Genomic DNA, 21,241 nt, shown 5'->3' with positions numbered 1-21,241 from the left:
CAAATAAAAGTCCAGGCAACTTCTTCTTAGGCAAGAACAGCCTTGAAGACAAAGCAGTTGATATAATTCCAGATAGAGAACCCAAAACAGGAACATAATGCTTACTTATGTAACACCAAGCTCCATGTGCATGTGCAACCTGCCAGGTTATTCAGAGGACAGCCAGGAAGACCATCGGCCTTCATCCAAGAAGATCCCTGAAGAGTCCAGAAGACCCCCACGAACAACGGGAACGTGCGCTGTGTAATATGGTGACTTAGACTTCAAGAATCAAAACTGGGAGGAGATTTACAGGAACTATTGATGAATATGTATTAGCATACAGTATAAAAGTTGTGCTTGGATTCTTTTGCCTTTTGTACGTGCGGCAGGGTGAGAGGTCCTCCCCGTCCCCCGGTTGGTTTTGCTTATGCTTTATCAGAACCACTGCCAAATTTCTATTTGTAACTACTTCATTATATTTGATTTTATTATTATTTTATATTTTTTTATACCTCAATTAAAATTGCTGCTAAAGTTTAAATCTTGCAGGTTTTTGAACTTGACATATGGCACCTCATTCATGACACCAGGAAGAGGCACGCAGGGCCGGGCTGCTGCCTCCTGCAGCTACAAGGGCCTCCTGGCAGCCTGCCTCTGCCGAGGCTCAGGCTGCTCCGGGCTCTGCCGGGGCTCTGCTGCGGCTCCAGCCCGGGCAAGGCCGGGCCCGCTCTCACCTCACAGTCGCTGACAGCTCTGCACCGCAGGAGACCTTTCAGAGCACCCTCTCTGATCTTGCTGCTTTCTCAGCTGAGCAAGGCTCTCCTCCAGCCAAAGACATTGCACTTAGGGATACAAATCCAAGTGGCAGGCGCCCAAATGCTCTCGAGTCACAGCTGAAGGCCTGCATCAGCACAGGATGGTTTGGCTTCCCCTCTCCCCCTTTGGTTTTTCCTGCAGATGCCATTGCCATTTCTGCCTCAACTAGAAGTGCCCCAGATGTGCCAAAAGGGACCAGTGGGCTGTATTCCAAAGGCAGTGTGGTCTGGAGAGGATGAATGAAGAAGAGCCTTCTCCACTTACAAACCATACCAAAGAAGCCATAAGCGTGTCTTAGCACCAATCAAAAACACCTGGCAATTCAGAAGGAAATGTTGAGTTTTCTGAAGGGGTCAGAAGGAGGGGAATCTGCCAAATGAGTTGATGCTTCAGAAACTTTATTTAATTCCAATCCTACTCTATAAACCTATACTACAAAACAACTCAATAATCCTACTTTAGAGTCCTACTCTACAATCCTACTCTAACTTGGTTATGGAGATAATATCTTGACTGTTAGATTCTTGTCTTCTTCTTCTTCTCCTTCTTCACTGAGTTGATGAGTGGTACCAGGGTGGACGCTGGCTTGGCTGATGTTACAAATGGATGCTGTCCATAGGGAGAAAAAAAAAAAAAGAACAGTGAACCATGACTTTCCAAGCTCAGTGCTTCACAGACTCAATCAGGATTCCTCTGGTACTTAGAAAGACCCAGAAAGAGGAGTGACGGGGACATCTGCTCCCCTGTCATCCTGTGCAGGACCTTGCCATCACAGGCAAACCTGGCCCAGAATCCCACTTATCCCTTTATTCTGGTTTCTCCATCTAGCTGGGATTTTTGCCCTGCCAGTGCTCTAGAAATGGTGCTTTCTGTCCCTGGGGTTTCTTCCTTTCAGGAAACTCCAGTGACCCACATAGGTCCCTGTCTTTGAGAGACAGGCACCGTGCTAATTTCCACAGGGAGACAGAGCAGTGTCTACCTTTCCATGCCCTGCCCCTCCTGTGCTGGATGGCACCTTCCTTCCCAGCAGGGCCAGCCGAGTGGCGCTGGCTGCTGCAGTTCCCTCTCTGCCACACAGGCTGGCAGTAAGCCTGGGCCAGTTCCCCTCTGCCTGAGCGTGCCAGGCAGCAGATGGGGCTGGGACAAGTCCCTCTCAGCTGCCCCTGTCTGCGTGCCAGAAACCTCTAAGGGTGGGGTGGGGGGCAGAAACCAGGGCCCCTCAGAGGCTCACAGTGAGCCCCCCACAGCCCCTCCTGCCCACAGCCAAATCTCTCCAGACTGCTCTGCCAGGACTGGCTTCCTTGGGTTCCTCCACCACCATTTCATGGCTCTGTACCCTGCATTGCTCTACTTCAGTTCTTTTGCCATTCGATAAAACGGAGCACCCCACCAAATTACAAAACAGGGTGACAGAAACAGCCAGAAAACAGAGCACCTGTCTTCTCAGGAAATGCGGAGAGAGGTGGAGTTATTCAGCTTTGTGAAGAACAGGCCCCAGGGAGACCTTATTGCCACTTTCCAAGACTTCAGAGTGGCTTTGAAGAAAGTGGAGGACATCTTTTTTATCAGGGCCAGTTAACAATAGAATGTGGGCAAATATTTTTAAACAAAATGGGGATCAAGTCAGAGTAAGTCTGAGGAAGAACTTGTTTACTCAGAGCATGGTGCAACACCGGCACAGGTTGTCCCAAGAGCTTGTAGGTGCCCCATCCCTGCAGGTATTCCAGGTCAGGTGGGAAAGGGCTCTGAGCAATCTGATCTCTTTGAAGATGTCCCTGCTCATTGCAGGACACTTGGACCAGATGACCTTCACAGGGCCCTGCCAGCCCAGCCCAGTCTAGGATTCTTCACTGTTTTCATTTGAACAGCACCAAGAGTGGAGGTGAGGAGGAACGGGGGCTCATCTGATGCCTTGGACCTCACTGGAGGAGGAGCCCATCCCTCAGACACTCTTTCACCTGCAGCCCCTTTGCATTTTACCTGCAGGAGATCCTTGGCAGACCAGCGCCGTGCCTCGTCTGTCTGCAGGCAGCAGCTCAGGAAGTCACGCAGGCAAGGCGAGAATCGGTTGGGCTGCCGCAGCTTTGGTCTCCCTCCTCTGGCTATCAGGAGTTGAGCCTGCAGGAAAAGGAAACATAAGGCTCCAGCTGCTTCTTTCCCATCTGTAAGTGCTCTCTCAGATCCCATTGTTTAAGCTCCACTCTGCAGGGCAGTTTCTGCCCTGGCAGAGACCCAGAGATGACTTTTCTTTACCAACCAAAAACCCAAAGCCCAATGCAGCCACAGCTTTTCCAGCATTCAGCAGATCTTGCCTTGGCAGCTGATTTCATTGACTGACCTAGTTAGTGGGAACTACATCAGCAAAGCATGTTTCCTTCTCAGAGGATTCGCACCAGCTTGACAGGCTTTTGAGAAGACGGACTCTGCTACACTAACTAACTCTATTATTTCCAAGGATTAGTACATGAAAGGCATCTCTGCAGTGCTTGTTGGTCCCTTAAGCACAGTGGTCATAAACCAAAACTCATCGAGCTTCTTGTCCTCTTCTAGAAAACAGCAGTACGTGGAAGGCAAGAAAGGAAACCTGCCAGGTATTCCTCAGGTAAGGAAACAAACATTTGGAATCTCATATTCAACACAGACAGTTTAAGATGCCTGCACAAATGTATTGGGATGAAAATGCCTGCTTGGGCACACAGGAGCCACCTGCAGCTCTGTCTCTCAGCTGCAAGTTTCAGCTTCTTTATGTGGCAAAAGGAAAACTTTTCAAGGTCAAATCAGAAGAAGTGCCATCCCTATGGTCACCCTCTGCTCATTTGGATACTCAATCAATGCATTAATGGTGTCCCCATCGCAGAAAGTGTTGGGTAAGAAATGGGAGGTTTTGGCTGGCTCTCCATGGCACCAGGCTGTGGCCTGGTCTCCATAAAAATGCCTATCACAATACTAACAGCTCTGTGCTGGTGGCACTGAAATAGATGGTGACCAAAAAGACTATCCTCTTCAAGCCAGAGGAAAATTTCCAAGCCTGAAACAGCAAACACACTCCCCTTGAGTATAAATAATTATGGCAGCTTTCTTTCCTTTTCCCACACCCCCAGAGGTCACAAAGAGGGTTTTATCCTGTCTCTCTGCAGCTGTGCTCAGCCACTGGACATGGTGGGGAGCTGGAGTCCTCACTGTCCTTAGAACTGTGCAAGCCAGGGATGGCCCTGCTCCTGTGGTAAAGGAACACAGCACCGGCGTCAACCGCCCACGTTGGATCCCAGCCCTGGGCACCTGGCTGCAAGCTCATCAACTTGTTAAAGTACCCAGAAACAGCCAAGAGTTTAGTGTACAATTCTAACTGCAGTCGGAGAAAAACACATCCTAAACTTATCCAGGCCACCCACACGCAAGACTGAACAATGTACAGATGATTTGAAAGCCTGAAAGTTTTGAAGGCCAACAGGATTGGGAAAAGATGCTACAGTTTGGAGGAAAATTGATGTGCTGTGGTTAAAAAAAGAACAAGAAAGCAAAACTGTTGGGGAAGATGAAACAGGAAAACGTTCTAATCTGGCAAAAGATTTTTAGAATATGGAAACTATAAGCGAGATTGAAATGAAAGTAAGCTTTGAGATAGTTACTAGCCTTAGTTACTGAGCAACTGGAAAACAATGGTATGGCTGGCTGAAGGCAATCCCCTTCAGGGTGCAAAGAGTAGTTTTTAAGGTTTAAAATGTAACACAGTATGGTAATGTAATTATTCCTATAGGCTGTAGGTAAATGCTATAGGATCTGTCTTTTGTACTAGATTGGTTAGTGACAATTAGAATATTCAGCACAGAAGAAGATTTATTGGGCTGTAACCAGAACTTCCTCGCTCTTTCAGGTCTCTCTTTTGGGCTCCTCTTTTGGGCCTGCTCCGAGCTGTGGCTGGCAGCTCCAAACAGGGCCCCTGCAGCCACGCCCTTTGCAATAAACCAAAAGTTCCAAGACCTGGCTTCAAAGATCTCTCGTTTCTGTCCACCCTGACGGTCCTACCCATCATCGCTCCTAGACAAAACTACTTGGGCATAGCTTTGGTGGTTGTTTCTCTTTTTCCTTTCTTTTTCTTTTTCTTTTTCTTTTTCTTTTTCTTTTTCTTTTTCTTTTTCTTTTTCTTTTTCTTTTTCTTTTTCTTTTTCTTTTTCTTTTTCTTTTTCTTTTTCTTTTTCTTTTTCTTTTTCTTTTTCTTTTTCTTTTTCTTTTTCTTTTTCTATAAAATTGAAACTGGGAAGGTCTAACCTCCATTTCTCAGGCTATTTACCACATGTCTAACCTCTCCACTGAAAAATTCTTGTCCTTCAGAGACAGAGCTCCAGCAGGCTTCAAAAAGCAAATGAGAAATTTCAGGCATGGCTGGAGGCCAAAATTCCAGGTTTCTGAACTGGTTAGGTTTCTGAACTGGTTACCTTCCTCTTCCCTTCTGATGCAACCAAATCGACAGCAGATGCTGATGTGCTGCAGGGACATTTTTAGAAGGGGACCTTGGTGGAAGTGGTGCCAGCAGATGGCAATGGGATTTTGTCCAATGGCACACTGACCATGGGACAGGTGAGAAAGACAAGCAGGATCAGTGAGTATTTGCACCTTACCGAAACAGTTTTATTCCGGTAAGGGACTTCTCGTTCCACCATTTCGATGCCCACGATTCCAAAAAACCATATGTCCACTTTGGGGCCATATGGTTGACCTGTCACCACTTCAGGCGCCATCCACCCAGAAATGCTGGCCACTGAGCTCTGTCGACTCTGCTCAGGGGTGAGCTGAGCAAAGGGGCCAGAGTCAACTGTGGAGAAAAAAACATACCATGAAAGCCAGCTCAAGTTAGGAAATCAAGCAAAAGAATTCCCCACTCTCAGTCTAAGAATGTGCTGTTGAGTCTCCTGGAGAACTGTCCACGCTCTGTTTCCTCAGGGCTTTAGACAAGGAAGTATGGAATTGACCACTTCCAAAAAAACCCCAGTTGTTTTAAGCTGCTCACAGCAGTGGCCTTCATTCCCCTGAAGCTTTACATTGTAGCTCCCTCCCTCTGGAAGAGACACACACAGAGCAATGCCACTCTTGACTTCTCGTGGTTCCTTATACCTCTGTGCACGTTGCAACTGTGTCATCAGCTCACAGTGGGGGGCCCTGCACTGCCACCAGCACCATTTTTGGGGAGCTGGCAGTCACTCAAAGCAGCCCCACAGCCCACATCCCTGGAATGCTGCACCTGACCAAGAATACACTGACCCAGCTTGACAGAGCCATCGGTTCTGAGAAGGATGTTGCTGCTCTTCACATCTCGGTGGATCACGTGGTTCGAGTGAAGAAAATCCAGGCCTTGCAGGCACTGAGAGAGAAAACAGAAACAGGAGGGCAAAAATTAGTGATGTGATTTCATTACACAAGAAAGGAAACAGCTCTAAAAGATTCCCTCTGCAGGGGAATGGTGAGTAATGGCAGAACACAGTGCCATTGCGAGGAAGAGCTTGCTGCTCCACCACTTGCAGAGCAGGACCTTTCTAAGGAAAAGGCATGTCAGCTTTTGAAAAAGCAACAGCAGCTGCTGTTGTTGTAGACTGTCCCCTGCAAACCAGCCAGCATGGCTGCTGCTGCTGTGGATGTGCTTTCTCCATGCAGAGGACAAGTGAGGGGTTTTGCCAAGGAAGAGAAAGTCCCTCCCTTTGGTGTGAAGTGGATCACTTTGGGGTGGGAGGCTGCATGACAAAGGTTTTGTTGCTGGCCTCAGCACAGACTTGGAAGTATCACAACAGTCACCTTCCTGAAGCAAAGAGCATTTTGGCTGCACTACTGTCCTTTTCCAGTTGAGGACTATGAGAAATGAGTCTCTCTTTTTATTTTGCTGATCATTTCAAATGCTGCCACCAGCACCTTTGCTTTTACAGGCAAGGAATGCAGTGCAGACAGGCTGGAGATGAAAGTTTAGGGAAGCAAGGTGGAGAACAGCAAATACAAATCCAAGAGACAGAGTGAGAATACAACAGTAGGAGATATGAGTACAAGAACTAACTGCTGTGAGTGCAGGGGCACTGGCAGGCATTTCACTTGAGAGGCTTTTACTTGCCCATAGCATACCAGCAACACAGAAACAAAGCTTGGCACATGAAATCACTCCAGGTCGGAGCCCTGTTTCCCAGACAATCCTGCCCAAGCCCTGGGCAGCACAGGTGGGATTGCTGACCTCCCGACTGATGGCTGCCATCTCGTCTTCAGACAGGTAGGTCTCGCTGATGACATCGCTCAGAGTGCCTCCGTCCATGTACTCCATGACCAGCCAGAGCTGCCCATCCACAAGGTAGCTGAAAGAAGGAAACAAGAGCATGGAGATAAACATGCATGGCTAGGTTGTTTTCTTGATTGACTATTGTTTCCAAGTCCCTTTGTGACAAGGACAGAATGAAAGGAATAGATATTCCCTCTAGGCTGTGCATTGTTTGCAATCTGTCTCAAGAAGAAAGGCACAGCTGTGAAAAAAGGAGATGTCTTCAATTGCCAGCAAGTAAAAACTGCAGGTTAGGAACAGATCAAAAACCTGTCAAACTGTGTGTTTCTGGAAATAAGCACCTAGTCTTCCTGGCATGCAAAGCAATGGAAAAGAGGGGACGCAATCCAAGGGAAATCCATGTTAGTTTATCTGGACGTAAGAGGACTCTTGAAAAAAACCAAGCCCCAAAACAATGTGGTGGCTGTGAACTTACAGGCTATTGATTCAGTAAGATATGACTGATGCAGGTTTTTGAATAATCTTCAAACTCTGTGTACCAGGGAAGACTCATGCAGACAAGATGCACTCTCTTCCCATCCACTGGAGATGAGCAGAGCAATAATAATTAACCAATAATTACAGCTCTATTTTCTGCCAGTGAACAAAGTGGAATTTTACCATGCATGTTTGCAATATGTAAACAAACATTCACAACAACTCACCTGTCTAAATAGTTGACCAGGTTGGGATTCTTATTTGTCTTCATGAGCATAAGTTCATTGACTTTTAGTTCCTTCTTCCTCGGTCCTTGGAGATTTATTTTCTTTATGGCCACCTAAAATGACATTGAAAATGAGTAACTTGAGAAGTTGGCGGCACAAGACCACAAGGCACATGGAGCGAGTGCTTTTGCAATGCCACAGCCGAGCTGTGCCAAACTGCCTTGTGATTGGGCATTGCAGTAATTAGGAACTGACATTGCAACAGCCCATTTCTCTGCTCCCTTGGAGGCCACTTACAGGACACGTGGCCACTGAGGTTTTGCCTTGTCCACTTGGTAACTGTGGTGTCTCAACTATCACCCACAAAGCTCTGAGCACACTCCCTGCTGCTTTGTCTGGGATTCAGAAGAAGTAATCCATGCCTTAATACTCTGTGGATACATCTCGGGCTATGGGCAGGGCTTAGGGCTTTTAGGGATGCTGTGCAGATCTCTCCCTACGTGCAGTTCTCCAGTGCAGCACTGCAGGTGGCTAAGGAACTACCAGTAACTTTCAGATGCATTTGCTGGCAAGCAGAAGTGAGAATTCAGGACTCTGAAGCCGTAGCCCCAAAGAGCAGTGAGATGCTCAAAGGCACCACCTTTGTTTTAGCAATGGAGAGCAAATGAGCACATCCTTCTCTGAAAGGAACTGTTGCCCTCCTTGCCTTCCTTCTGGCAGCTGAGAAGGACAAAGACTGTCCCAAATGTATTTTGCAGGCTGGTAGCAGTCTGTGCTTCTTGTGCCTTTTCTGCACACCTCTACTCAAAGCTCCAGCCACAGCTGCTCACACCAGAGGACCTGCGGGATTTGTTGACATTTACCTGCTCTCCTGTGGCATTGTCAAGTGCTCTGCAAACATCTCCAAAAGTCCTAGAAACAAAAAAGCAGCAAAGAAAGGAGAAGACATTTAGATCTTGCAGTGAAAGCCAGCCCACAGAGGAGATCTCTGCTGCAAATGCCTAAAACCTGCCGGATGCAGGCGGGCTCTGCCCGAAGGCAGATGATGCATTTTCCTCTCAAGTGCATGGGCACTGGGCCTGTCCCTGAAGCGTTGCTGTTTACTGCCTCAGCTCCTAAGGAGAGCTCCTTCTTTCACCTTGGGTTTCAGGTTCTAAACTGTGCAGGTTTTGTCCTGACCATGGAGTATTTCCTTCAGCAATCTCTTGGAAAGAAATGTTCCTGAGAACTGTTATCTGACAGCTATCAGGGAGTATCTTGCTCTTTCAGGCAAGCAAGTTTCTTCCCCTTTTATTAGTGTGGCTGTATGATTTGGAGATATACAAAAATGCTCAGGAAATTAACACAGAACTGTCCCACACTTGAGAGACAAGGAGATTTTCCAGGTCCTGTTCCTTGCTGCCGGCAAGAACTTGGCAGCATGGAGGTGTCTCTGCCAATGCCTTCTGGGCACACTCACAAATTCAGAGCAGCACTGAGAGATGGGACAATCTATCCCCAGTGTCTGAACATGGGGATAGATGTCTGTTTGCAGCTGTTCTGACTTCACACTGCATAGATATTCCACCAGAAAAACACCTGGCCCATGGTTATGTAGAAGTAACTGTGGTTGGACTCACCCTCTGCCAATATATTCCAGTTCAGTGTATTTCATCACAGGATTTTCCATGTTCACTATTGTCCCTGAGGGAAACAAAATGCAAGATGCTCACTTTAAAGCAGATATCTCAGCTTCCAGGAGATTCAAAAGGCAGACCCAGAGCCTGGAGCTTTGAACCCTTTGTGTTCGGCTGGGTAACAACAACAACCAGGCAGACAGCTCTGCAGCACAGGTGGCCAGCACAGAGACTGCTTTTCTACAGCAGTTCCTGTGGGGAAATGTCTCTAAATGTCCCTGGGACACCAAACTCAGGAAAAGCATTTGGTACAGCTATGCTGACACCTGCACACAATAGACTGTCCCTCAGACAAGAAATACAGCAGACGTACTCCGTAGCTCCAGGGAGTCATCCTTGATCTCCTGTTGCTGAGCAGCAGCTGGGTCAGCACTGGAGATGAACAAACCGCCCCGGCTCCGCTTCTCAGGTTGGGGAGCAAAAGCTCCTTTAGACCATGCTGTTGCTGCAGCAGGTTTGGTGACAAAGCCCTTGTAGATCTGGGACAAGAAATGAGTTTATGTCAGAAAGGTGGCTGGCAGAGATTAGCCTGAGATTCCATTTCAAATGCAAGCCCTTAGGAAGGTGCTGTCAGCAACATGAAGCGCTCTTAAGTGGGTTTTTTCTGATGTCCACTTCTCAGACTGGATGGGTCAAAACCAAAGGCTAGTTCTACTCGAGTGGATAGCCAGATTCATGGTCCATTTTCATGGATTTTCTGAAGGATCACTGCCACAATGACCATTCTACTTCCTCTCAAGGATTCCTTTCCCCCTCCAAGGGCTTCAGACACACGTGCAGCTCCTTGTTCAAGTGCTCGTCCTCCCCCCACTGTGTCCTCTTTTCCTGCACCATCTTCAGGTCATGCCCAACCTGTAGCACCTTTGGTGGGGACAGTTCCTGTGCCTCACGCCAGCCTCGGGGCTCTTCAGTGCCACTCATTTGCCGGAAGTCTTTGCCGGCTGCCCGGTGAGATGTCAACACTTGCACCTCGAGTCAAACAGAACAAAGCAGTCAGAGACTACAGCTTGTCCCTGTCAGTCAGGAGTCACTGACTGTGAGGAAAGAACAGATTTACAAGGGATACAGACAGCTTGTTTCAATCCTCCATCTGGGTCACCATCTTCCCCTGTAAAAACACCTCAAGAAACAAGGAGAGCAGGAACAGGCCAGCAGGAATCAATTTGGATGACTGCTGGCCAAAAGGCCAAAGGACAAGTCCCACTGTCCAGGGCAGCAGCTGAGATTCAGCACACCAGGAAATGTCCTTCTGAGTGACTGTGATACACACTAGAGCAGGATGGCACTCAGAGGCATCACCCCGCTCCCTGCTGCTCTGCACTGGGAAGGCCAGAAGGGCAGAAACCACCAGTTTGGTGACTGCAGTGGCTATCCCTCTTTCACTCACTTGCTTTTGTAGAGCCTGAGGGAGGGGATTAAGTTTTTCTCTGATGATTTTAATTTCTTCCTCCTGCCTCTTCTCCCTTGCCATGATCTTAGCGTGAGCTTTCTGAAAGTCTGTGTCCAGCTGTTCCTTCAAGTTCTGTAAAATACAAGAGAGAGGATCTTTCATGAGTGGAGTGGCTGCCACTCTTTCACTCACCTGGTTTTGTTGATCGCCCCTCTGCTGATGGAGATTCATCTCCTCTTGAATTCTTCTCGTGTCTTCCTGGTTCTTCTTTACTTCCGTGATGGCACTCTGAGCTTCGGGCTGCTCTGCTTGTGGCTCTGCCTTGATGCTCTGTACACACAAATGCAGAGCAAGTGACTGGGAGCTGCCATAAGGCTCAGCTTTTTCCTCTTGCAGCCTCAAAATCACATTTATTCAGCCACTTCTTTCTGCTTCCCTACCCACACCTGCTTCCAATGGAACCCTCTTGTCCCAGTGCTGATCTCTGCAGATTCCAAGGCTCCGTGCTTTCAGTGCCTCTGGGACTCCTGGCCTCCTCACTCCCAAGAGCTCTGTTTTATGCCCCTCTTCCTGCCCTTTCCCTCTGACACCTGGCGAGTCTGGCTTACCTGGCCATTCTCCTGTGGCTCTTCCACCTGCTGCCTGAGCTGCTCTTCCTGCTCTTGGGCTCTCAGCTCTCCCTGAGTCTGGCATGGCATCTCTGATAAGGCAATCTGCTCCTGCTCTTTCTCTGGAAGGATCTGCACAGAAAGCAAGAGAAGATGGGTTTCAACTTTCCATAGGACATTTGTGGGCTAAGACTCAAGAACTGATGGGCTCACACGTTCCCAAAGCACTGTGCTGCTGCTCTCCTGGGTCATTCTCTGCCCGTGGGGAGGCACAGATTCCAAAGTGACCCTGGCACTACAATCAGGGGCCATCTGGGGCTGAAGCTCCAACAGCCTCTCAGGCAGCTGACAGGGAAGGTGTGGCATTTCTCAGGGGTCTGGTGAGGGCCTCCCTCTGCTCCTGCCATGTCCTGTTTGTCTTTCAGTAGTGACTGACACCCAGCCCAGTCCCACAGCTCCATCCTGCCTCTGCAGGTGGCTTCCTGGGTGAGCTCACCCTTTATGAGAGACACTTCTGGAGTTCATGTTCTCTTCACCACCTAAAACATGGAATTCTTCCACCTCTCTGGGACAGGCAGAAATTAAAGAATTAACTGGGGGCCTCAGGATGAAGAGGCTGGAGGAGGAAAACAGCTCTGAGGGGAAAAAACCACCATATCTGGAGGGGGAAACAGCTCTGCCTGCTCAGAATCGGTCAACAGAACGTGTCTCTAATCCTCTCCTGAAAGGGATGCTTTAAGTGAACTTTGCACCTCCAACTACTTTGGACCAGAGCCAAGAAGATTCAATTATGCAAATGACAGATAGATAGATAGATAGAGAGAGAGAGAGAGAGAGAGAGAGAGAAAGATAGAACTCACTCTTATAATCTCTCTTTCCTATCATTTCTGTTGCTACACACACTTGGTAGACATTGCCCTGATCAGCAGCAATCCTGAGATTGCTCTCCTGTTGCTTCAATAAACCACACTCCCGGGGAATCTGGAGCATTTAGGTCCTTATGGAATGCAATCAGGTCCAGAGCATTGCACTGGGAATGGCACTCTTGCAGCATCTGTGCTTGGCCAAGTGCTTCTCTTGGACTTGATGACACTGAGAGTGCTAAAGGGGCTGTAATCAGAAATAAAGCCCAGCCTCTGCCAGCTCCTCTGATCTCTGAGGACAATCTGGAATGCAAGAGCATTGATTTCCTGCTCAGTTCCCAAACACCACGTTTACTGATTCCCTGGGCTGCAAAAAGGCAGAGGTACTGTCAATATGAATGCGAAGTGCAAGGCCCTGTTGACTGGCCTGGCACCAGAACAGCTCCTTCTGCACCAATCTCGCTGCCCCAAACAATGTGATCTCATGCAAAAATACTGCATCCTCCAAAAATGTCACCTTACAAAAGAAAATGCGAGCAGAATCTCAACAAGTGCTGGACAAAGACAGAAAAGTTTGAGGAAAATAGCCTTGCCTTGCTGAGAAATGAGAAACTGAACAGGACTTCTCCTCCCAACAAAGGAAGAAACCACAACATGAAAGAGTCACCAAATGAAGTGTCAAAAACACTTGGATGCAGTGAGATAATATTTGTAGGAGAAATAGCATTTGTAGTGAGCACTATCTTGCAGGGATTTATGGAACTCTGCTGGAGGTCACTGACGAGCCTCCCGTTGTCCAGGCTAAAGCTCCCTCAGCACCTCCTCCTTGGCCTTGCGCTCCACAGCCTTCCCCAGCTCCCGTGTCCTCCTCTGCACACGCTCCAGCCCCTCAAGGACTTTCTGCTTCACAGGGGCCCACAACTGGGCACAGCACTCCCAGCTGTGGCCGCAGCGCTGCCCAGCCCAGGGGGACGCTCCCTGCCCTGCTCCTGCTGCCCCACTCTTGCTGACACAGGCCAGGACGCCCTTGGCCTTCCTGGCTCCCTGGCCACGCGCTGGCCCACCTTCAGCTGCTCTTGACCGGCACCCCTGGGTCCTTTGGGCCCACGCAGCTCCCCCACCACAAACTTGCCCCTTTGACGTCAAATACAGCAGCCACAATTCCAAGATGTCCTTCCTCTTCTCAGCAACACAAGACAGCAGTCAAGGACTTGCAGCTTCACCCCCACCCGAGCCACTAATGCCATTTCCAAAGCTGCAGGCTTCATCCCAAAACGCATTCACAGAAACTCGCCCCTTCTGCTTTTTGCCTGGCAAGAAGCCTTCCCTACAAGGCACTTGCTTCCTTTGGCCTCACCCCACAAGAATAGCCTACCCCAGCTTCATGGACAACGCAATCATCTCCTTGCAGCTTATCAAAAGCCAAAAGAGACTGTACAAGTGAAGAAATGCTGCAGAAAACTGCAGAACACTTCCACAAGCCAAACACACCTTTGCACAAAGGGAAAACAGCCAAAGAAAGCCCCGTGACCTCCAGCACGAGCACCTGTGCCCTTGGCCACGGCCCTGCAGAAGCCCAGAGACAGAGCTTCACTGAGCCAAGCAGGCAGAAGCTGAGCCGCAGCCCCCAGCTCTTGGGTGCCTGAAGGTGACAGGCCAAAGGCCAATTTCTAGCTGTCCCTGCCTGCAGGAAATGGCCGCGTCCTGCGGGATTCCAGCACTCAGCATCCTCAGCCAGCAACAGCAAGTGCTGGCTGCTCAGAAACTTGCAGCTCTGCCTTGCACTAAAGACAGCACCACACACAACTGGCACTTACTCCCTTGGAAGCATCAGGCTCTGCTGTGACCACAGCTGCAGGCTCGTGGTCCTCTTGCTCCTTTTGCTCCTCTTTGGCTTCTTCTCCAGGAGCAGAGGGAGCCGGGGCAGAGACTGCTGCTGCTTCTGTCATCTGTGGCAAGAGAGAAACATGAGGGACAGGCCGTTACCTATCGTTTAGCACCTCCTTTCTCCTGGCATCTACAACCACCTCTTTGAAGGAGAAATCATCAGCATTCTTAGCAACGGCATGCTAAGTCACTCCGGCCAGATTAAAATGGGCTAATTCAAGAGAACTCTGTTTGCCTAGGAATTTGATAGTCCTCCATGGCTGCTATCTGCAAGGCACAGTGCCTCTGCACAAGGGAGCTTTTAGCTCTTGAAAGCTGTGAAATGGAAAAGTAGGAAATAGCCAGCAAGGCCTTTGCTATTGCTGCGGCAGACATGGAAAACTAAAAGTGGATCAGAATCCCATTCGGTGCAGGAAAAGGGCAGGAAAGCTTGTGCAGAAGCATCTTTGCTTGCTGGGAAGAGAGAAAATCAGCAGGGCTTCTCCTCCTAGCAAGCCAAGAAACCACAAATTGGAAGTGTCACCTGCTCAGGTGGCTAAAGCCCTTGCATGCAGAGCGGGGAGGTTTGGCAGGGAAGCAGGCCTTGGGGTGAGCGCTGTCCTCTATGGATCTATGGAAGTGTGCCTGAAGGGCCCTGACGAGCCTCCCGTTGTCCAGGCTAAAGCTCCCTCAGCACCTCCTCCTTGGCCTTGCGCTCCACAGCCTTCCCCAGCTCCCGTGTCCTCCTCTGCACACGCTCCAGCCCCTCAAGGACTTTCTGCTTCACAGGGGCCCACAACTGGGCACAGCACTCCCAGCTGTGGCCGCAGCGCTGCCCAGCCCAGGGGGACGCTCACTGCCCTGCTCCTGCTGCCCCACTCTTGCTGACACAGGCCAGGACGCCCTTGGCCTTCCTGGCTCCCTGGCCACGCGCTGGCCCACCTTCAGCTGCTCTTGACCGGCACCCCTGGGTCCTTTGGGCCCACGCAGCTCCCCCACCACAAACTTGCCCCTTTGACGTCAAATACAGCAGCCACAATTCCAAGATGTCCTTCCTCTTCTCAGCAACACAAGACAGCAGTCAAGGACTTGCAGCTTCACCCCCACCCGAGGCACTAATGCCATTTCCAAAGCTGCAGCCTTCATCCCAAAACGCACCCACAGAAACTCGCCCCTTCTGCTTTTTGCCAGGCAAGAAGCCTTCCCTACAAGGCACTTGCTTCCTTTGGCCTCACCCCACAAGAATGGCCTGCCCCAGCTTCATGGACAACGCAATCATCTCCTTGCAGCTTATCAAAATCCAAAAGAGACTGTACAAGAGAAGAACTGCTGCAGAAAACTGCAGAACACTTCCACAAGCCAAACACACCTTTGCACAAAGGGAAAACAACTAAAGAAAGCCCTGTGACCTCCAGCACGAGCACCTGTGCCCTTGGCCACGGCCCTGCAGAAGCCCAGAGACAGAGCTTTCTTGAGCCAAGCAGGCAGAAGCTGAGCCGCAGTCCCCAGCTCTTGGGTGCCTCAAGGTGACAGGCCAAAGGCCAATTTCTAGCTGTCCCTGCCTGCAGGAAATGGCCGCGTCCTGCGGGATTCCAGCACTCAGCATCCTCAGCCAGCAACAGCAAGTGCTGGCTGCTCAGAAACTTGCAGCTCTGCCTTGCACTAAAGACAGCAGCACCCACAACTGGCACTTACTCTCTTGGAAGCATCAGGCTCTGCTGTGACCACAGCTGCAGGCTCGTGGTCGTCTTGCTCCTTTTGCTCCTCTTTGGCTTCTTCTCCAGGAGCAGAGGGAGCCGGGGCAGAGACTGCTGCTGCTTCTGTCATCTGTGGCAAGAGAGAAACATGAGGGACAGGCCGTTACCTATGGTTTAGCACCTCCTTTCTCCTGGCATCTACAACCACCTCTTTGAAGGAGAAATCATCAGCATTCTTAGCAACGGCATGCTAAGTCACTCCGGCCAGATTAAAATGGGCTAATTCAAGAGAACTCTGTTTGCCTAGGAATTTGATAGTCCTCCATGGCTGCTATCTGCAAGGCACAGTGCCTCTGCACAAGGGAGCTTTTAGCTCTTGAAAGCTGTGAAATGGAAAAGTAGGAAATAGCCAGCAAGGCCTTTGCTATTGCTGCGGCAGACATGGAAAAGTAAGAGTGGATCAGAATCCCATTTGGTGCAGGAAAAGGGCAGGAAAGCTTGTGCAGAAGCATCTTTGCTTGCTGGGAAGAGAGAAAATCAGCAGGGCTTCTCCTCCTAGCAAGCCAAGAAACCACAAATTGGAAGTGTCACCTGCTCAGGTGGCTAAAGCCCTGGCATGCAGAGCGGGGATGTTTGGCAGGGAAGCAGGCCTTGGGGTGAGCGCTGTCCTCTATGGATCTATGGAAGTGTGCCTGAAGGGCCCTGACGAGCCTCCCGTTGTCCAGGCTAAAGCTCCCTCAGCACCTCCTCCTTGGCCTTGCGCTCCACAGCCTTCCCCAGCTCCCGTGTCCTCCTCTGCACACGCTCCAGCCCCTCAAGGACTTTCTGCTTCACAGGGGCCCACAACTGGGCACAGCACTCCCAGCTGTGGCCGCAGCGCTGCCCAGCCCAGGGGGACGCTCACTGCCCTGCTCCTGCTGCCCCACTCTTGCTGACACAGGCCAGGACGCCCTTGGCCTTCCTGGCTCCCTGGCCACGCGCTGGCCCACCTTCAGCTGCTCTTGACCGGCACCCCTGGGTCCTTTGGGCCCACGCAGCTCCCCCACCACAAACTTGCCCCTTTGACGTCAAATACAGCACCCACAATTCCAAGATGTCCTTCCTCTTCTCAGCAACACAAGACAGCAGTCAAGGACTTGCAGCTTCACCCCCACCCGAGGCACTAATGCCATTTCCAAAGCTGCAGCCTTCATCCCAAAACGCAACCACAGAAACTCGCCCCTTCTGCTTTTTGCCTGGCAAGAAGCCTTCCCTACAAGGCACTTGCTTCCTTTGGCCTCACCCCACAAGAATGGCCTGCCCCAGCTTCATGGACAACGCAATCATCTCCTTGCAGCTTATCAAAAGCCAAAAGAGACTGTACAAGTGAAGAACTGCTGCAGAAAACTGCAGAACACTTCCACAAGCCAAACACACCTTTGCACAAAGGGAAAACAACCAAAGAAAGCCCTGTGACCTCCAGCACGAGCACCTGTGCCCTTGGCCACGGCCCTGCAGAAGCCCAGAGACAGAGCTTCACTGAGCCAAGCAGGCAGAAGCTGAGCTACAGCCCCCAGCTCTTGGGTGCCTGAAGGTGACAGGCCAAAGGCCAATTTCTAGCTGTCCCTGCCTGCAGGAAATGGCCGCGTCCTGCGGGATTCCAGCACTCAGCATCCTCAGCCAGCAACAGCAAGTGCTGGCTGCTCAGAAACTTGCAGCTCTGCCTTGCACTAAAGACAGCACCACCCACAACTGGCACTTACTCTCTTGGAACCATCAGGCTCTGCTGTGACCACAGCTGCAGGCTCGTGGTCCTCTTGCTCCTTTTGCTCCTCTTTGGCTTCCTCTCCAAGAGCAGAGGGAGCCGGGGCGGAGACAGCTGCTGCTTCTGTCACCTGTGGCAAGAGAGAAACATGAGGGACAGGCCGTTACCTATCGTTTAGCACCTCCTTTCTCCTGGCATCTACAACCACCACTTCGAAGGAGAAATCATCAGCTTTCTTAGCAATGGCATTCTAAGTCACTCCGGCCAGATTAAAATGGGCTAATTCAAGAGAACTCTGTTTGCCTAGGAATTTGATAGTCCTCCCTGGCTGCTATCTGCAAGGCACAGTGCCTCTGCACAAGGGAGCTTTTAGCTCTTGAAAGCTGTGAAATGGAAAAGTAGGAAATAGCCAGCAAGGCCTTTGCTATTGCTGCGGCAGACATGGAAAAGTAAGAGTGGATCAGAATCCCATTTGGTGCAGGAAAAGGGCAGGAAAGCTTGTGCAGAAGCATCTTTGCTTGCTGGGAAGAGAGAAAATCAGCAGGGCTTCTCCTCCTAGCAAGCCAAGAAACCACAAATTGGAAGTGTCACCTCCTCAGGTGGCTAAAGCACATGGATGCAGAGCGGGGAGGTTTGGCAGGGAAGCAGGCCTTGGGGTGAGCGCTGTCCTCTATGGATCTATGGAAGTGTGCCTGAAGGGCCCTGACGAGCCTCCCGTTGTCCAGGCTAAAGCTCCCTCAGCACCTCCTCCTTGGCCTTGCGCTCCACAGCCTTCCCCAGCTCCCGTGTCCTCCTCTGCACACGCTCCAGCCCCTCAAGGACTTTCTGCTTCACAGGGGCCCACAACTGGGCACAGCACTCCCAGCTGTGGCCGCAGCGCTGCCCAGCCCAGGGGGACGCTCCCTGCCCTGCTCCTGCTGCCCCACTCTTGCTGACACAGGCCAGGACGCCCTTGGCATTCTTGGCTCCCTGGCCACGCGCTGGCCCACCTTCAGCTGCTCTTGACCGGCACCCCTGGGTCCTTTGGGCCCACGCAGCTCCCCCACCACAAACTTGCCCCTTTGACGTCAAATACAGCACCCACAATTCCAAGATGTCCTTCCTCTTCTCAGCAACACAAGACAGCAGTCAAGGACTTGCAGCTTCACCCCCACCCGAGCCACTAATGCCATTTCCAAAGCTGCAGGCTTCATCCCAAAACGCACCCACAGAAACTCGCCCCTTCTGCTTTTTGCCTGGCAAGACGCCTTCCCTACAAGGTGCTTGCTTCCTTTGGCCTCACCCCACAAGAATGGCCTGCCCCAGCTTCATGGACAACGCAATCATCTCCTTGCAGCTTATCAAAAGCCAAAAGAGACTGTACAATCGAAGAACTGCTCCAGAAAACTGCAGAACACTTCCACAAGCCAAACACACCTTTGCACAAAGGGAAAACAGCCAAAGAAAGCCCCGTGACCTCCAGCACGAGCACCTGTGCCCTTGGCCACGGCCCTGCAGAAGCCCAGAGACAGGGCTTCACTGAGCCAAGCAGGCAGAAGCTGAGCCGCAGCCCCCAGCTCTTGGGTGCCTCAAGGTGACAGGCCAAAGGCCAATTTCTAGCTGTCCCTGCCTGCAGGAAATGGCCGCGTCCTGCGGGATTCCAGCACTCAGCATCCAACCCAGCAACAGCAAGTGCTGGCTGCTCAGAAACTTGCAGCTCTGCCTTGCACTAAAGACAGCACCACCCACAACTGGCACTTACTCCCTTGGAAGCATCAGGCTCTGCTGTGACCACAGCTGCAGGCTCGTGGTCCTCTTGCTCCTTTTGCTCCTCTTTGGCTTCTTCTCCAGGAGCAGAGGGAGCTGGGGCAGAGACTGCTGCTGCTTCTGTCATCTGTGGCAAGAGAGAAACATGAGGGACAGGCCGTTACCTATCGTTTAGCACCTCCTTTCTCCTGGCATCTACAACCACCTCTTTGAAGGAGAAATCATCAGCATTCTTAGCAACGGCATGCTAAGTCACTCCGGCCAGATTAAAATGGGCTAATTCAAGAGAACTCTGTTTGCCTAGGAATTTGATAGTCCTCCATGGCTGCTATCTGCAAGGCACAGTGCCTCTGCACAAGGGAGCTTTTAGCTCTTGAAAGCTGTGAAATGGAAAAGTAGGAAATAGCCAGCAAGGCCTTTGCTATTGCTGCGGCAGACATGGAAAAGTAAGAGTGGATCAGAATCCCATTTGGTGCAGGAAAAGGGCAGGAAAGCTGGTGCAGAAGCATCTTTGCTTGCTGGGAAGAGAGAAAATCAGCAGGGCTTCTCCTCCTAGCAAGCCAAGAAACCACAAATTGGAAGTGTCACCTCCTCAGGTGGCTAAAGCACATGGATGCAGAGCGGGGAGGTTTGGCAGGGAAGCAGGCCTTGGGGTGAGCGCTGTCCTCTATGGATCTATGGAAGTGTGCCTGAAGGGCCCTGACGAGCCTCCCGTTGTCCAGGCTAAAGCTCCCTCAGCACCTCCTCCTTGGCCTTGCGCTCCACAGCCTTCCCCAGCTCCCGTGTCCTCCTCTGCACACGCTCCAGCCCCTCAAGGACTTTCTGCTTCACAGGGGCCCACAACTGGGCACAGCACTCCCAGCTGTGGCCGCAGCGCTGCCCAGCCCAGGGGGATGCTCACTGCCCTGCTCCTGCTGCCCCACTCTTGCTGACACAGGCCAGGACGCCCTTGGCCTTCTTGGCTCCCTGACCACGCGCTGGCCCACCTTCAGCTGCTCTTGACCGGCACCCCTGGGTCCTTTGGGCCCACGCAGCTCCCCCACCACAAACTTGCCCCTTTGACGTCAAATACAGCAGCCACAATTCCAAGATGTCCTTCCTCTTCTCAGCAACACAAGACAGCAGTCAAGGACTTGCAGCTTCACCCCCACCCGAGCCACTAATGCCATTTCCAAAGCTGCAGGCTTCATCCCAAAACGCACCCACAGAAACTCGCCCCTTCTGCTTTTTGCCTGGCAAGACGCCTTCCCTACAAGGTGCTTGCTTCCTTTGGCCTCACCCCACAAGAATGGCCTGCCCCAGCTTCATGGACAATGCAATCATCTCCTTGCAGCTTATCAAAAGCCAAAAGAGACTGTACAAGTGAAGAACTGCTCCAGAAAACTGCAGAACACTTCCACAAGCCAAACACACCTTTGCACAAAGGGAAAACAACCAAAGAAAGCCCTGTGACCTCCAGCACGAGCACCTGTGCCCTTGGCCACGGCCCTGCAGAAGCCCAGAGACAGAGCTTCACTGAGCCAAGCAGGCAGAAGCTGAGCTACAGCCCCCAGCTCTTGGGTGCCTGAAGGTGACAGGCCAAAGGCCAATTTCTAGCTGTCCCTGCCTGCAGGAAATGGCCGCGTCCTGCGGGATTCCAGCACTCAGCATCCTCAGCCAGCAACAGCAAGTGCTGGCTGCTCAGAAACTTGCAGCTCTGCCTTGCACTAAAGACAGCACCACCCACAACTGGCACTTACTCTCTTGGAACCATCAGGCTCTGCTGTGACCACAGCTGCAGGCTCGTGGTCCTCTTGCTCCTTTTGCTCCTCTTTGGCTTCTTCTCCAAGAGCAGAGGGAGCCAGGGCGGAGACAGCTGCTGCTTCTGTCATCTGTGGCAAGAGAGAAACATGAGGG

The 21,241-nt window shown here is 51.1% G+C and overlaps 1 protein-coding gene across 1 annotated transcript; it reads right to left on the bottom strand.

Annotated features, from left to right (window-relative positions):
- Nucleotides 1-1,166: 1,166 nt before the first annotated feature.
- On the bottom strand, nucleotides 1,167-17,688 carry LOC128821800 (serine/threonine-protein kinase PAK 3-like). Its single transcript, XM_054003122.1, has 10 exons — nucleotides 17,598-17,688; nucleotides 15,854-15,985; nucleotides 11,430-11,561; nucleotides 10,819-11,151; nucleotides 7,756-7,868; nucleotides 7,010-7,127; nucleotides 6,058-6,157; nucleotides 5,418-5,611; nucleotides 2,779-2,916; nucleotides 1,167-1,407 (listed from the first exon to the last, which is right to left on the bottom strand). Exons 2-10 carry the CDS (start codon nucleotides 15,983-15,985, stop codon nucleotides 1,315-1,317), a joined length of 1,353 nt encoding a protein of 450 aa, XP_053859097.1. The 5' UTR covers nucleotides 17,598-17,688; the 3' UTR covers nucleotides 1,167-1,314.
- Nucleotides 17,689-21,241: the final 3,553 nt, after the last annotated feature.

Source organism: Vidua macroura, chromosome Z (assembly GCF_024509145.1).
Source record: "Vidua macroura isolate BioBank_ID:100142 chromosome Z, ASM2450914v1, whole genome shotgun sequence".
NCBI lineage: Eukaryota > Metazoa > Chordata > Aves > Passeriformes > Viduidae > Vidua > Vidua macroura.
The sequence above is the reverse complement of the archived record's forward strand: the minus strand, read 5'-3'. Positions and strand labels throughout refer to the sequence as shown.

What these genes read in the sequence shown, in the direction of transcription:
- LOC128821800 (XM_054003122.1), bottom strand. Translation starts at nt 15,985, where the DNA reads ATGACAGAAGCAGCAGCAGTCTCTGCCCCGGCTCCCTCTGCTCCTGGA. An exon ending in CGATGGCTCTGTCAAGCTGG is followed by an intron (nt 5,612 to 6,057) that starts GTCAGTGTATTC and finishes TTTTCTCCACAG; the next exon opens with TTGACTCTGGCCCCTTTGCT. An exon ending in ACCGGAATAAAACTGTTTCG is followed by an intron (nt 2,917 to 5,417) that starts GTAAGGTGCAAA and finishes CTTTTCCTGCAG; the next exon opens with GCTCAACTCCTGATAGCCAG.